The sequence below is a fragment of the Ranitomeya variabilis genome, chromosome 5, assembly GCF_051348905.1.
Source record: "Ranitomeya variabilis isolate aRanVar5 chromosome 5, aRanVar5.hap1, whole genome shotgun sequence".
Classification (NCBI taxonomy): Eukaryota; Metazoa; Chordata; class Amphibia; order Anura; family Dendrobatidae; genus Ranitomeya; species Ranitomeya variabilis.
Genome location: NC_135236.1, coordinates 69,551,293 through 69,568,167, shown reverse-complemented (window position 1 = coordinate 69,568,167; position 16,875 = coordinate 69,551,293). Strand labels below are relative to the sequence as shown.

The following is a 16,875-nucleotide window of genomic DNA, read 5'->3' as shown; positions in this document are numbered from 1 at the left end:
CGGCACTGCCGCCGGCACTCGGGACCGGAGCGGGCTGCTGCATAGAAATACATGCAGCCGCACACTCCGGTCCCGAGTGGCTGTGGCAGTGTCGGGTATTGATGCAAGAGACTCACGTGAGTTTCTAGCATTGAACTCGCAAGTGTGACCCCGGCCTTATACAGAATATGCAAGACAGGGACCACTCGCTACCACCTTCAGGGTAATGGCATCTGAATTGAGCTTAATTACAACTTTTGCAAACTCTTGAAGAGGAAAAAAATAAAAATGGCCTAAATACTTTGCTGAACTCACTGGAGTGTATACTCACTCTCCTATTGACCTTTGGAATAAATGAAAAATGTCCTCTCAATATGTTGCTGTAGAATGAAGAGGATGGAGACTGGATGCCACAGAACTGGATGGAAGGTCATCGCAGAAGGATTAAGGTAAGGTATAATTTTGGGATCCAGAGATTCATCCCACGTTCACTCACAGTTAATTGGAAACTGCACAAGCTTCCACTGCAACTAGGAGACCGTATCACAAAAAGACAGCTCAAAGAAGCAGGAGGGTATAGCATAAATGGCAGTTCAGTCCCTAGGAAGTGATAAGACAGCCCAGTTCTGGGTTACCAGATTTCAAGGTTAAACCCAAGGGTGCCTCAGAATGCGTGAGGAAGGTCCACAGAAATATGTTACGGTCCTCTATTTTTGTGAGTTGACCTCCATCAGCAGAGACAGTTGACCCTGTGACAGCAGAGAGGATATCGGTAGAAGAAGACTGGTGAAAAAGCACGGGTTGAACCATTGGAAAGAGAAGTTGTTCTTCATCGGGGCAAGAAGAAACCACCCATCCAAGCACAGAAGTCTTCTCCCTGCTACATCACCCTCATAGTTCCAACTTTGGCTTATAGCCCTTCAGACTTGAGGACTATATTGTCTACACACAGGTTGCTGTTACGGTAACCAAAAAATAGTGGGAAGGAGGCAAGAGTGCTGCTATATCTAGAGACTACTGGGGAATATGCAAGAAATATTTACCTGCAGTGGCCAGTAGATAGAGCCAAAACCTCTCTGCAGTTCCCAGTAAACAATTTAGAAACTTTCCTTTTGAGAATAGTTGAGGAAGATTTCGTAAAGTACAAAAGTCAAAGTGTGTGTTCTGGGGAACAGATAGCAGGAAAGTGAGAGGTGGCTGCATCACAGACACCAGTGAGGACAGCAGGCCACCCCAGCAGTATCAGAGAGATGTAGGAGCAGAAGAAAAACGGTTGGCTGCTCCTAGAGGACGGCTGCCAGGCAGAGTGACAAGGTGGACATGGGCAAGCTGCAGGGCAAGACAAGAGGACAAGATCCTCAGAGGCCATAAGTAGCAAAACCCAGGGTCCATCATCTGAGACTGCAAGTATTAAGAGACTAATGAGTCATTGTCATTGTGACCCGCTGCTCCTGTTCAGAACCCATCCAGTTAAAGGGACCCTACGTTATATCTGCTATGTTCTATATTGCCTATAAATTCCGCAATTTTCCTTGATAGCAGCTATCAGTAAATCTGTACTAAACACTAATCCAGATTTGGCGTCATTGTCGCCTATACACCTGCATTTTACAACTTGACTGCTGCACATCACAGTCATCAAAAGATGAATGGTCGGGTATTAAATGGAAGATTTGACCAATATTGGTGGTGAAAGAAGAGGGTTATACTGTGTTAGCTGTGGTTCGCACATGACACGGTAACTTTAATGTTCATTCAATACTTTATATACAATGTTTGGATTCATATGTTAGCTGAATAAACTTTTTCTGCTGTCATGGAAACTAGATTGTTCTGTTCTGTGTATTAGCCACGTATTCCATTTCTGGCAGACTAATTCAGATTTTTATACTTAATTTCTAGTATGTTCAATAAAAATTGCAAAAAATACATATAGAAGGCGAAGGACTATTCCTTTATTCCATGTATATCAACTGTAATTAATATCTTCCTTTCTAGCAATGTGTGTCATCATCTATCTAGTAGACAATGCACCAAACGCCAGTTTAAAGCATACCTTTAGCTTTAGGCAACTTTTGATAATAAGCGTGTGCGTAGATGTGGAGTAACTATTTCTGGTCATTACGTGACTTGTATGCTGCATTTTTTGTCAGTTCAACCGCCTCTGTGGGCTCCTTTACTTATTTTCAGTTATTTCCGAGCTAATAGGTGTAGACTAGCTGCTATGATATATTCCATACACAGCATACCCACAGACATGAGGGATCCCTGCTCTACATGTTCAGAAGCAGCATGGAGGAAATTATCATAGAATCATATAACGTTAAAGTTGCATGTGACCTCCAGGGTCATCGTGTCCAACCCGCTGCTCAATGCAGTATACACTAAACCATCTCAGACAGATGTCTGTCCAGCCTCTGAAGACTTCCATTGAAGGAGAACTCACCACCTCTCGCGGCAGCCTGTTCCACTCATTGATCACCCTCACTATCAGAATTTTTTTTTCTAATATCTAATCTGTATCTTCTCCCTTTCAGTTTTATTCCATTGCTTCTCGTGTCTCCATGTGCAAATGAGAATAACAAGGATCCCTCTACACTGTGACATCCTTTCAGATATTGGTAGACAGCTATTAACTCTCCTTTTTTTTGCAAACTAAATATTCCCAGATCCTTTAACCATTCCTCGTAGGATCTACTTTGCAGTCTGCTCACCATCCAGGTAGCTCTTCTCTGAACTGGCTCCAGTTTGTTGATGTCTTTTTTTAAATTGTGGTTCCCCCAAACTGGACACAGTATTCCAGATGAGGCCTGGCCAAGAAGTAGAGGGGGATAATTACTTCACGTGATCTAGACTCTATGCTTCTCTTAATACATCCTAGAACTGTGTTTGCCTTTTTGCTGCTGCATCACACTCATCATGTGCAGTCTGTAATCTATTAGTATACCCAAGTCTTTTTCACACGTGCTGTTGCTTAGTTCTATTTCTCCCATTCTGTAGATGTCATTTTCGTTTTTCTTGCACAAATGTAGAATCTTGCATTTCTCACTATTAAATACCATTCTATTAGTCGCTGCCCATTGTTAAAGCTTATCTAGATCCTTCTCAATCCTTTATCTGCCTTCTCTAGTGTTATATAGGAGTACTGAGCAGAGGTGCTGGGAATCCAACCCCGAGGTGAAATAAAACATTTAGTAGAAATCTGCACCACAATTTGTTTATTGCTTAACTTTTCTCTTTCTCTCTGCTCCTCCCTTTCACTGCCCTCTAATACGTAGCTGGGCCACTTCTCCTTCTGTCAGCCATTGACTAGCTATGGGGGTATCATTATGTGGGGGTGTCATACTGTTTGGGGGGACATGGGGTTGTCATACTGTGAGTTTTGGTGATATTATACTGTGGGAAGTGACTGGGGGCATTATACTCTGGGGGGAGGTCACTTTAAGGGCACCATACTGTGTTGGTAGTGTAGAGGTCAGCTTGGGGCGTAGTCGTGGCGGAGCTCATCATGCTTGGTGTGTCCTGACATATAAATCACATTTCAGTTTCAGCTTACTTGTTTCTCCATACACTGCGCTGTCGGTGGTTCATGCTTGGTTCTTCAGGGTCACCTCTGGCCATTTGTGTAATAATAGAGACACAGTCCAGTAGTAACTCATACCGCAGAACTTTACTTTCAAAACTGCGCAGTACATCCAGGTTCAACACAACATTCTCAGTAAATGTCACATTACACATCATTACAGATTTCCCTTTGTTTTTCAGCCTGTCACACAGCTCGAGATCAGGTCGTACCGCAGTGTATTTTTTCTCAGCGTCCTCCCTCTTTAGGCTCACTTCCACTGGGTGTTCCTTCAACCGTTTCGTGCTGGATCTGAGAGCATCTACCCAGGCTAGAACCTGCCACATGGTGAGTGACCTGCCTGTCTGTAATGCGGTGTCCACCTTTTTAGCTTCCATCCTTGAAGCCCCAGCTTCTGCAATACCTGCAGCTGTTTCTGTGCTTTTTCCCATGCACTGGATGTCTGGGCACTCTCTTGAGATCAACATTACGGGGTATCTATTTTACTCCTGGGCACTTAAGTCCTTCTAAGCTTTATGGGTGTCCAGGCCCTATGAACTCTAAACAGGAAGCTCCCTTCCTTTTACTACCATGACCCCTCCTACATTAACTATTTACACTGATCCTGAGCATTGCTAGTCTATGTGTACAAAATGCCCCCATCTAGTGGTCCAATATGTGTACTGTGCTCTCCCTGCATACCATGCATTTGGTACAGCCACAGGAAAATTAAAATAAGTACGTTCAATATCTATACATATATACGTATATAGCAGCATATATATAGCAGCATTAAATATACATTTTAACTGTAGTACCAGACAACGTATATACATTTACACATACTCCATCCTGGGATATGCACAGGGGCTCAGGACGGCTACTGCGACCCCCTTACAGTAGGCTGGGGCATCAAACTATGGGGGTTGCTGTGAGGGCCTCATAATGTACGTGGATTAACTGTGAGGATATCATACTGTGTGTGGACACTGTAAACATCATCATGTGTTGGGGTTGTGGAAGTATTATACTGTGTGGGAGAGCACTGTTGGGACACCATACTGTGCATGTGAGGGTTAATGTGAGGATCAATTCTGTACTGTGTTTATGGGGGTGGGGGGCATTTTTTTGGCATCATACTGTATGAGGGCCATGGAAGTGGTATGGAAGTGGTATTGCAGTGTGTGAGAACACAAAGCGACAGCACGATTACTGTGTACAAGCTGTAATACACATCCCTTGTATGCCCTTAATTGACTGCGCCTATATGGTGACCATGCCTATTCTGCAAAATATTGTTTTTATTTTAAGGGTAGGACACTTGCTTTGGGGCCACATGATTTTTTTGTATGCATCTGTTTCTGAACAGTCTGGTCAATATATTCCCACTGGTAGAAAGCCCACCACAAGACTGGGGGTCCCATTCCTCTGCACTGTGATCGGGATTGAATGGCGCTGCATGGTTGCACACTTCCACTCATGCAACAATGTGACGTGTGTCTGTTCTGCTCCAATCAATCATGAGCTCAGCGAGGAGAAATGGTGGATCAGGCCCCCACTTCACATGATTGGTGGGGGGCTTCCAGACAAGCGAACCCAGTGACCTGACATTTAACACCCCTTGAAGTGTAAAAATATTAACATTCTTTGTATTTGGTTACTGATGTCTCCCGGAGAGGACAAGGCGGCAGGTCCTCATATACGGTGTACAGAGTGCTTCGTATTTATACATAATGATAGCAACCTGGATCCAACTTGATAAATGACAGATGTGGCGTCCGACCCTGTGAGATCAGCGTTACCAGTAATAATATGCTATTCCTTGTAGCTGCCAAACTGTGAAATGTTCTACCGTTTGCCTGAAGGGTCCACCTACCAGTGACTTCATCTTCTTGGCTTCCTCGCGTCCTCATACAACTCCGGAATATTTTACCGGTCTGGTTTTCTTCAATGGTTGGTGATGCACATGCAGTATACAGCTCCATGTCATAAGGCGATAAAACAAACCACCCTGACGTCTTACATGCGCAAATAACCCAACAGGAACAGCACAGATGAAACCATCGGGCAATGCTGTGAAATAATTACCAGGGAATGTGTATCATAGAAGGAGCACCGGTGATGCCTTTAGAAGAGAAAGCTCTTCATCCCGTTCTTTAGAAGGACCCCCTTATAGGGCTGTCTTAGGGATGGACAAACTGTGTGGGGACATCATACTGTGGGGGGGTTCACTGGGGCCTTCAGCCATCTTAGGCATGTGACCACCATAAGGTTCATTTAGATATTCTGTGGCACTGCTATGTAGGCGCTGTGGGGCAGTATTATAATTCTGTGGTTGGACTGTATAAAAAGGCGCAAACAGAAGCTACAGCACAGAACAGTGTCAGGCTGCGTGCACACGTAGCAGATTTTTTGCGTTTTTTTCGCGGTTTTTCGCTATAAAACCGCTATAAAACCGCGAAAAAAACGCTAACATTAAAGGGAACCTGTCACCACGTTTTTGGAAGATGGGATAAAAATAGCGTTAAATAGGGGCAGAGGTGGGCGTTACATTAGTGTGTTTGTTATGCGTTTATTACCCACCTAAGTTGCCGAAATAACTTTGCAAAGTCTCCGTTTTCGCCTGTCAATCAGGCTGGTCAGGTCGCATGGGCGTGGTGTCTTCACCCAGATTTGGCGTAGTTTTCCGTTGGTGGCGTAGTGGTGTGCGCATGCCCAAAGTCCGGAATCCTCTTCCAGGGGATTTAAAATAGCGCGGTGTTCGTTATTGCATTGGTGATCGGTGGGCGCGGCCATCTTCCTTTGGCCGCGCGTGCGCAGAAGCGGCGCTCTGCTGGCCGCGGCTTCAGGAAAATGGCCGCCGCGATATCCATCTGCGCACGCGCGGCATCCCGCGGCCATTTTCCTGAAGCCGCGGCCAGCAGAGCGCCGCTTCTGCGCACGCGCGGCCAAAGGAAGATGGCCGCGCCCACCGATCACCAATGCAATAACGAACACCGCGCTATTTTAAATCCCCTGGAAGAGGATTCCGGACTTTGGGCATGCGCACACCACTACGCCACCAACGGAAAACTACGCCAAATCTGGGTGAAGACACCACGCCCATGTGACCTGACCAGCCTGATTGACAGGCGAAAACGGAGACTTTGCAAAGTTATTTCGGCAACTTAGGTGGGTAATAAACGCATAACACACACACTAATGTAATGCCCACCTCTGCCCCTATTTAACGCTATTTTTATCCCATCTTCCAAAAACATGGTGACAGGTTCCCTTTAAGCATCCTATGTAACAGAATGCATTCCGCATTTTTTGTGCACATGCTGCATTTTTTTCCTGAGCGGAATCGCAATCCAGAAAAAAACGCAGCATGTTCATTAAAATTGCGGAATCGCGGCGATTCTGCACACATAGGAGTGCATTGATCTGCTTACTTCCCGCACGGGGCTGTGCCCACCATGCGGGAAGTAAGCAGATCAAGTGCGGTTGGTACCCAGGGTGGAGGAGAGGAGACTCTCCTCCACAGACTGGGCACCATATAAGTGGTAAAAAAAAAAAGAATTAAAATAAAAAATAGCGATATACTCACCTTCGGGCGGCCCGACCTCCTCAACGGCTTCTGTGGTGTGTGTGAAGGACCTGCGATGACGTCACGGTCACATGACCGCGGGTCATGTGACCGCTACGTCAATGGAAGGTCCTGAACACACAGCATTAGGAACGGAAGCCGCTGAGGTGAGTATAACCTTTTTTTTTATTTTTTTTTATTATTTTTAACATTCTATCTTTTACTATAGATGCTGCATAGGCTGCATCTATAGTAAAAAGTTGGTCACACTTGTCAAACAGTATGTTTGACAAGTGTGACCAACCTGTCAAACAGTTTTCCAAGCGATGCTACAGATCGCTTGGGAAACGCTAGCATTCTGCAAGCTAATTATGCTTGCAAAACGCTACTTTTCTGCGGGTATATGCATGCAAATCCTGCATGCGATATGCCCGCGGCAGGAGGCGCAGAATTGGCGAGGAAATTTCCGCGGCAATTCTGCTACGTGTGCACATAGCCTCAAGCTACCTTGTCAGCCGCCCCAGTAACATTATTATACAAGGGTGTTAATAATTGTCACTCTTCGTTTAGATAAATTCTCTCATGGCAATTACCACTTATTTTGTCCTTTTGCTTTCAGTCATAATAGAGAGGGCTTTCAGTTGAGCGCAGACGAGCCATTTAACAACAGTAGGAGAAATGCATGTGGATCGCCCCCACGTTAAGGGCAATGGGGTACTCGGCACCGGGTCCTTCGGTTCGGGGGAATGTCACGGTGGCCCGACCCAGTCCATTGCCCTTTGAGGGACGTCCAATAAAGAAGAGAGTTTTTATGGTTTTGGGAAAGGTCTTTAAAGGGGAAGTGTTCGTGACGCCGCCTGTGGTATTCGGTCAGGGTGACCGACGCCGCTTAGGGGTCCACTGGGGTGATGTTATGGCAGCAAGATGGTATACCTTCCCACAGGTGAAGTGTATCCCCAGGGCTTTCCAGAGGTGTAGGTGGTGATGGTGAGAGGCGCAGTGAATAACGAGGATACAAGGTTGCAGTCTGTTTACCTTTACTGAAGACTTCAGCATCCACAGTCCAGGGTACAGACCACAGGGTAGGCAGAGTCTGGCCGGTCTGAAGGCAAATCCAGAGTCCCCTTATCCAGGTGGAAATCAGTAGCCTTCCACTAGCGCCTGTGTGTTATAGTACCTCCCTGCTGAGCTTCTCGAAAAGGTCCTCACAACTCTTGTAGATGTTCTAGACGTTATTTCTTCCTCTCTGTCCCCCAGATGATATGGATAGGACAAACCCGTATGACTGATGGCCTGAGGCTTGTTTATAGGGACCCTAGAGACGCCCTGACCCCCTCAAGTTGCCACCGTGTCTCCTAGGTATTAAGGTCGGGCAGCCAACTTGGAATTGACTGTCCTGCCAGTCTCTGGAGCAAGTCTTGGAGACAGTTGCTCCCTCGGTGTTCTGGCCACCAGCTTTGCGCCTCAGAAGGAGGCAGCCTATTACAGGGCAGAACTCCTTCTGGTGTTATCTCCTTGTGCTGTGACTTCGTTTCTCACCCTTTACAACACAATTCTCTTCGTGTCCTTTCCTAGGATGCTGCCGCACGTGGGGCAGGCGCTGCTCCGTGTCTTTCTATCTTGCTCGGCCGCTGACAGGATCCCACCCCTGTCAGGGACCCTCTGTCTGCAGCTCCGATGTTCCTCCTTTTCCCTCAGTCTGCCTGACAGGAACTCACTGGGTCAAGCCCAGGCAACATCTTACTAACTTCCTATCCAGTCCACCAGTTTTACCCTTCTGTGAGGAGTGCCCTAATAGATAGGATTGTAGCTCCCCCTGGTGGATTGGAGTGTGGAGTGTGGTGTATGGTTTGTGATACCTGGAAAGAAGAGCTCCTTTATTGCCTTCAGACATAATATCACCCTCCCTGGCGGAAGAATGACATTTCTGCAACGACCAGGACTCTGGGGCGCTGCACATGCAAAGAAATGAGGGAAAGCAAGTGACAGCTCCTATAGAATGATGATGATGAAGAGGGACCACCCACTCAATAAGAGTAGACGGTAAGTTACAAAGTTTGGGAATCTGGACAGGTCCTCGACATGTTAGGCTGGTATTACAAATAAACAAATAGTGCCGCACACCTTTAGTATAAATGTAATGTACAGGTGCACAAATACGCTGTGTCCAATATACACGCATATATATACATGATGCATTAGCACACTGTGATTGCTGCAAACGTAAAGTACTTAGCTTTTTTTTATCAAAGAGCACAAAAGTGCCCAATCACGTCAAGGTGTACCTTTAATATGGGTGGTCCCTAGCTACTATATGTCTTACCTTTCTATGTGACAAACCGGGTCTCATCTGAATGGGAAGTGAAAAGGAAATCAGGCGCAGCTTACAATTAAAAGCTTGTGTGAAAAAGATGGGTGGATAAGGATGCTGAGCCCTGGAGGTGTCCTCATCCACCAATATGTACTACAAAAATAGAAAAAATAGGGCCTACACACCATTAGTATTCAATTAATGTACAGGTGCATAAATATGTTATGTGGCCTTTATACAAACATGTCCGAAAGTGATGGCACCCTTAAAATTGTTCCAGAACAGCAAGTATTTCTCCAAGAAAATTATTGCACTTACACATGTTTTGTTATACACATGTTTATTTCCTTTGTGTGCATTGAAACAACACACAAAAACATAGGAAAAAGGTAAATTGGACATGTTTGCACACAAAACCCCCAAAATGGGCCGGACAAAATTATTGACACTTTTCCAAAATTGTTGGTAAATAACTTTGTTTGAAGCATGTGATGCTCGTTCACAGTCACCTGTGGCAAGTAACAGGTGAGGGCAATATGAAAATCACACATGAAACCAGATAAAAAGGGAGAAGTTGACTCAATCTTTGCATTGTGTGTCTGTGTGTGCCACACTACGCATGGAGAACAGGAAGAGAAGAGAACTGTCTGAGAACTTGAGAACCAAAATTGTCTAAAAATATCAACAATTTCATGGTACAAGTCAATCTCTATAGATCTTGATTTTCCTTTGTCTACAGTGCGCAACATAATCAAGAAGTTTTCAACGCATGGCACTGTAGCTAATCTCCCTGGATGTGCACAGCAGAGAAAAATTGATGAAGGTTGCAATGCAGGTTAGTCAGAATGGTGGATAAGCAGCCCCAAATCAAGATCAAAAGAAAACCTAGCTGTCCTGAAGGCCCACGGTGCATCAGTGTCAGTCCACTTGAATGGAATTAAACACTATGGCAGGAGACACAGGAGGACCCCACTACTGACACAGAGACATAAAAAAAAAGCTAGACTGCAGTTTGTCAAAATGTGCACGAGTTAGCCAAAATCCTTCCGGGAAAGCAACTTGTGGACAGATGAGACCAAGATAGAGCTTTTTGGTAAAGCACATAATTCTGCCTGTTTACCGAAAATGGAATGAGACTTAGATAGAAAAGAAAACTGTACCTACAGTCAAATATGGTGGAGGTTCAAAGAGGTTTTGGGGTTGTTTTGCTGCCTTTGGCACTGGGTCTCTTGACTGTTTGCAAGGCATCATGAAATCTGAAGATTACCAAAGGATTTTGGGTGCAATATAGTGCCCAGTGTCAGGAGCTGTATAAAGGTCTGGGCCGCATGGAGAACATTCTAGTCTGTTTCATTTAATTAGTAGAGTAGAAATAATTTTCACCAGCATATTACACCGCAGACATCCCTCTCGTCACGTAGGGGACCTGTTGTTAAAAATACAGACACAGATATACAAATTCACATTCGGAAGCTCCAAGTCAATAGATCTCAGTCCTTATTGAATGCTGAAAATTTTATTTAGCAAAATTTCGAATTAAATGTCATTTTCTGTAATACATTTCTGACATGAAGACGGGGACAATAAACGTTCAAGTTCGTATATAGCATCCAGGAATTGAGGTTCAGGTGGAAGAAAGCATGCACATGCAGGGACGCAGGGTGTATACATTATGATGTGCCATAGCCTGAACAACCATTGCATGGCTTCCTCAGGAGTACAGCATATCATGGCTGGGTATTGTATGGGCAGTGATGGAAACATGGCAGACTATAATAGTGCAGTAAGATGTGTGGTCCAGGGGTCATCAGCTGCGGAAGTTATTTTACATGGGACCATATGTAGAGGTATAATATATATATATATATATATATATATATATATATATATTGCGGCTGCACCTGGCAGATACTAATGGGTGCAGTACATAAGAGTAAATTGAATAATGTGTCTGGACATGGTAGGTAGAAGTGTGTGGACACACAGATGGTCCCGTGGCATAGAAAAATGTCCATTAGGTCCAGTAGACCGGCAGGTCTCCGCACAGCACTTGTATGGTGGTGCCCAGGATGGAAGGATCACTCACCAGCTTAAGGGGGTCATTCTGCTTGCCAGAGCCCAGCTAAGGGTGAAGAAAAAAAATTATAATATTTAGTAATGCAAGAATCACTTTTCATTTAGAAGAACGCAATTGACAAAGGATGGTCAGTACAGTTGAGCAAAAAGATTCGTAGGGCCTCGGTCCAGCAGCCACGCTAATGTCTGCTGCGCCAGAGCCCTGTAAGACTCCTCCTGCGAGTTTCCTGTATGGCCCCACGCCATCGTCATGCAGTATGCCGCGCCATGCCTAATAATTAGAAGCAAAGGGGATGCCGAAGAAGTTTGCAGGGCTCTGGTCCATCGGATACAGACTGTCAACGTGAAACTGTGAAAAGTGAGATGAAAGGATCAGTTTAGTTGGTGCCATGTGCCGCCCTGGCAGTTTACCTTGCTCAGCACATTTTCGGCAATGCTCTGGAGACTCTGCACGCGTTCTGGTTCCATGTGTGTGATGTAACACGCGTTTCCAGGCCGGGGGCGGGTGCAGATCAACAGCTGGAAAAATAGATATGGTTTACGGTACTGGACTTGGCAGTTGTTAGAGGCGCGTCAATCATACTGGGTGTAGATCGTGGTACGAAAGGGAACAGGGGACAAGGCTGTGTCTCATTATTTCTGAATATACCTCAATGTCTAGAGTCTATACTGTATATTACAGGAATCCCCATCTTAGCAGTTACATATATATTATTAAAGGGGTCTTTCGACAATTCAAAGTTATTTCTTACGACTGCTGGGGGTCCAAGCACTGCAACCCCAAGAATGGAGCTCCATCACTTATGCTGAGCTCCATGCGCTGATCGTGCAGGGACAACTCCTGTGCCGGGTAATCGCCATAACGTACCGGTATGTCATATGACGGCAAGTCACTGCAAAAAATGGCCTACCGGGACTTTTGGGAATACCAAAGATTACCCAATACTCTGCGATTTCCATCAGTCTCATAGACAATGAGTGGCGCAAATGTTGACCCTGTGCATCTTTTCGACATTCAAGATGAGGAGTTCTCTGAAGTTCTGGGGATCCCAGAGATCAGTAAGTCATTTGCAGCGCCCCAGAGTCCTGGTCGTTGCAGTACTGTGGCTCCGCCACTACGGGGAGCTATGGTACGTCTGATGGCACTGAAGGAGTTCATCTGATCAGGTATCACAGACACCAATACATTTCACAGTCGGGCCTCCGGGGGGAGCTAAGGGTTCTATTCACTAGGCCACTCCCCACCATAGTGGGTAAACTGGGGGTCAGGCAGGAAGTTAGATCAGAAAGCTGACTGGGTTGGAACCAGGCAACACCTTGTGGCAGAGGGTGTTGTGGGGGAAGATACAGTAGGGTCTCTGTCAGGGGTGGGATCCTGACAGAGGCTTGGCAACTTGAACGAACGTAACGGGACTGTGCCTGCTCAGCATAGCGGCGGTGCCCAAGGAAGGATTAGAAGCGAGATAGATTGTGCTGAGTGAGAAACGAGATCAAGCAAAAGGAGAAATACCAGTAGGAGTCGTGCTGTAAGACCGAAGCAACATCCTACTGAGGCGCACAACCGGTGGCCGGAACGCCGAGGGAGTATCATAACTTTCAGCTTCAAGCAATACTCCAAACAGCGGCAGGACAGTCAGTTTAAGGCGGGCTGTCTAACTTAAATCACCTATGCAGTCTTGGGGGGCAACTTGTGGAGAGGGGCGACTCTAGGGTCCCGGAAGAGCTCCGAGCCTACCCGTCAAACGGGTGCCGTTCCAACCAGAACATCAGGGAGGGACGGAGGATTAGCAGAACATCATCTAATCGTGTTGTGAGGGAACTTAAGAAACAGACACAACAGTTGTGGGGACTTTCTGTAAGCACAGCAGGGAAGGACCACAACACATAGCGCTAGAAGGAAGGCACCGATTTCCACCTGTGAAGAGAACTCTGGAGGTGCCATTGGACCGGCCGGACTTGCGCAGCCTGGTGAACCGTGTTCCGGACTGAGGACCCAGAGATCTTCAGTAAAGAGGTAAAGAGACTGCAACCTGGTGTCCTCGTTATTTACTGCACCGCACTACTACAGCATCACCGCCGTCACCCGTCACATCTTTCACTGTGCGCCCCTCAGCAGGGTCACGGATCGGGCCTAGCCACCGTGACAACCCCAGAACAGAGACTCAGAGGCCCGGTACCGGGTACCCCCCTCGGCCCTGCGGCAGTGGGGGCGCTACACATTAGTATTAAAAAAAACTTTTGTTAACCACTAAACATTTTTCAGACGTTGTCAGACGTCGGACCACAGCCGATCAGACATTGATGACCTATCTAAAATACAGGTCATCAATCAAAAAGTGGTGGACAACCTCTTTAACATTTCAGGAATAACCCTTAAAATGCTGAGCTCTAGACCACCTGGTTACTACACTAACCGTCACCAACCTTTGTAAAAATGTATGACTGTATGACTACTTCTGCGCCCTCCAAACATACATCAATAACGATCGCGGTACCTTGCTGTAGTCGTACACGACACAGTCTGAAGTGTTGATGCCGGTGTCGAGATGGAAGGTTGCCACTCCAGCACTTCTTAGCTTGGCATTGGCTCCATCCTGCAGGGACATCTGGAAAATCTAAAGACAAAGAGAAACAACAGTGAAGATCTTTGTGCACAAATACAGTATATACACCATGGCACTGCACTGCAGACATTATTGCCAGCAAGAGGAAACTATTGCAAATGGTTAATTCTTAGTGAGGACATTTAATTAAAGGAGTTGTCTGATTTATAAGACCATCTTTCTTTCTGAATTGTAAATACAGTGAGTGGTCTTTAATCGGAGCCAAGAACATTCATAAAGAGGGTCTCTTGCTCTGTAAGACCCAATAGGGGCCTGCTATGCCCACACAATCCAAATGTGTAATGCTTCTTATTGCCTGTGGTGGCGCTGCAGGGAGATTGAAGACCTCCAGTTAGTTCATCCACATATTGCAGCTGATCACTTGGGGTCTCAGCAGCCATACGCCTTATGATCTTTTATGATGTGATATTGTGACGTGTTTTCCTGCTTAAATGATCCCTTCAGCTCTGCTACATCTGTACTTATAGTAGCCATGTTGTAATATTGCAAGACGTGGTAGTGGATATTTGCTCAAAAAGATGCATTATAATAATGCATTAAAGAGGCTCTCCGGGAATAAAAAAAAATAGCGAAAGGAAATCTCATTTGAAATTAGTTTCTAAATAGGACCGCCGCCTTGTTTCACTGACAGAAACCTGTCATAAACTATTAATAAGACAGGAGCATGTGAGCATGTGCAATAGGAAGCTCCTCTGCTGTGACCTAAAGACAACTTGACAGTACATTGAATAGGTCATCTCTAGGTCACAGCAGCCTCTCAGTATTCAGATAGACAGGGTGGACAGCAGTGTCAGAAGCCTCTTCTTACCTCAGCACCTCTGATATCTCCAGTATTAGATCAGATAGACAGGGTGGACAGCAGTGTGAGCAGCCTCTTCTTACCTCAGCACCCCTGGTATCTCCAGTATTAGATCAGATAGACAGGGAGGACAGCAGTGTGACCAGCCTCTTCTTACTTCAGTACCCCTGGTATCTCCAGTATTATATGAGAAAGGCATACTGGACAGCAGTGTGAGCAGCCTCTTCTTACCTCAGCACCCGTGATATCTCCAGTATTAGATCAGATAGACAGGGTGTACAGCAGTGTGAGCAGCCTCTTCTTACCTCAGCACCCGTGATATTTGCAGTATTAGATCAGATAGACAGGGTGGACAGCAGTGTGAGCAGCCTCTTCTTACCTCAGTACCCCTGGTATCTCCAGTATTAGATCAATTAGACAGGGTGGACAGTAATGTGAGCAGCCTCTTCTTACCTCAGTACCCCTGGTATCTCCAGTATTAGATCAATTAGACAGGGTGGACAGTAATGTGAGCAGCCTCTTCTTACCTCAGTACCCCTGGTATCTCCAGTATTAGATCAATTAGACAGGGTGGACAGTAATGTGAGCAGCCTCTTCTTACCTCAGTACCCCTGGTATCTCCAGTATTAGATCAATTAGACAGGGTGGACAGCAGTGTGAGCAGCCTCTTCTTACCTCAGCACTTCTGATATCTCCAGTATTAGATCAGATAAACAGGGAGGACAGCAGTGTGAGCAGCCTCTTATTACCTCAGCACCCCTGGTATCTCCAGTATTAGATCAGTTAGACAGGATGGACAGTAATGTGAGCAGCCTCTTCTTACCTTACTACCCCTGGTATCTCCAGTATTAGATCAGTTAGACAGGGTGGACAGCAGTGTGAGCAGCCTCTTATTACCTCAGCACCTCTGGTATCTCCAGTATTAGATCAGTTAAACAGGGTGGACAGTAATGTGAGCAGCCTCTTCTTACCTCAGCACCTCTGGTATCTCCAGTATTAGATCAGATAGACAGGGTGGACAACAGTGTGAGTAGCCTCTTCTTACCTCAGCACCTCTGGTATCCCCAGTATTAGATCAGATAGACAGGGTGGACATCAGTGTGAGTAGCCTCTTCTTACCTCAGCATCTCTGGTATCTCCAGTATTAGATCAGATAGACAGGGTGGACAGCAGTGTGAGCAGCCTCTTATAACCTCAGCACCTCTGGTATCTCCAGTATTAGATCAGATAGACAGGGTGGACAGCAGTGTGCCAGCACCGGCAGCGCAGCGAACTGAGGTGTTGTCATTTTGTCACCTATGTCAGGACACTGCTTGAGGCCTACAGCAGCCTATGACTCCTTGTTCTACCACAAGGTCCATGTGTATCTGAATCATATTGATGGTGATGCAGTTAAAAGTTGCGCTTGCCAGGAGATTTGGAGTTCTGAAAGAGAAGTCTGGGGCAAGTGCACTGCCTTAGATCTAGGGTGCTGCCAATGCCATTTTTTAGGGGTGCTAAATTTCAAAATAAAAACTTTTTTGGCCCTAAGAATTTTGAGTTCTGGGCTATTACACTTGTAACCTCTCCACACTACGACATTGGTGGCTATTACATGTGTCTCCTTCTTACCGTCTCTGTGTGTTTCTGGCTCATAAAGACCCCCATCAAGAGGAACCCAAGAAGAACCAGAACCAGGACTACTACAATCACCACCACACATAGGAGCTTCTTAACATGGCCGAGACATGGGATACGAGGTATGGGAAGCAGCTCTGAATATACCTGGAAAAAAAGAGGACACTGGATAAAGAACCGTGCTTGTGTATGTACGTATGTATATATGTGTGTATGTACAGTATAAATATGTGTCTATGTATATATATATATATATATATGTATATGTATGGACATATGTATATGTGTTTATGTATAGATGCGTGTGTATATGTATATGTACGTATGCATGTGTGTATG

The 16,875-nt window shown here is 45.7% G+C and overlaps 1 protein-coding gene across 1 annotated transcript in view; it reads right to left on the bottom strand.

Annotated features, from left to right (window-relative positions):
- Nucleotides 1-10,923: 10,923 nt before the first annotated feature.
- SFTPC (surfactant protein C) overlaps nucleotides 10,924-16,875 on the bottom strand; it is a 31,415-nt gene continuing 25,463 nt past the window's right edge. Inside the window, exons 4-7 of the mRNA XM_077262145.1 lie at nucleotides 16,531-16,683; nucleotides 13,992-14,111; nucleotides 11,908-12,015; nucleotides 10,924-11,542 (exon numbers count right to left, since the gene is read on the bottom strand). Of these exons, the coding sequence (XP_077118260.1) occupies nucleotides 11,435-11,542; nucleotides 11,908-12,015; nucleotides 13,992-14,111; nucleotides 16,531-16,683 (489 nt within the window). The 3' untranslated portion in view covers nucleotides 10,924-11,434. The remainder of the gene's footprint in view (nucleotides 11,543-11,907; nucleotides 12,016-13,991; nucleotides 14,112-16,530; nucleotides 16,684-16,875) is intronic.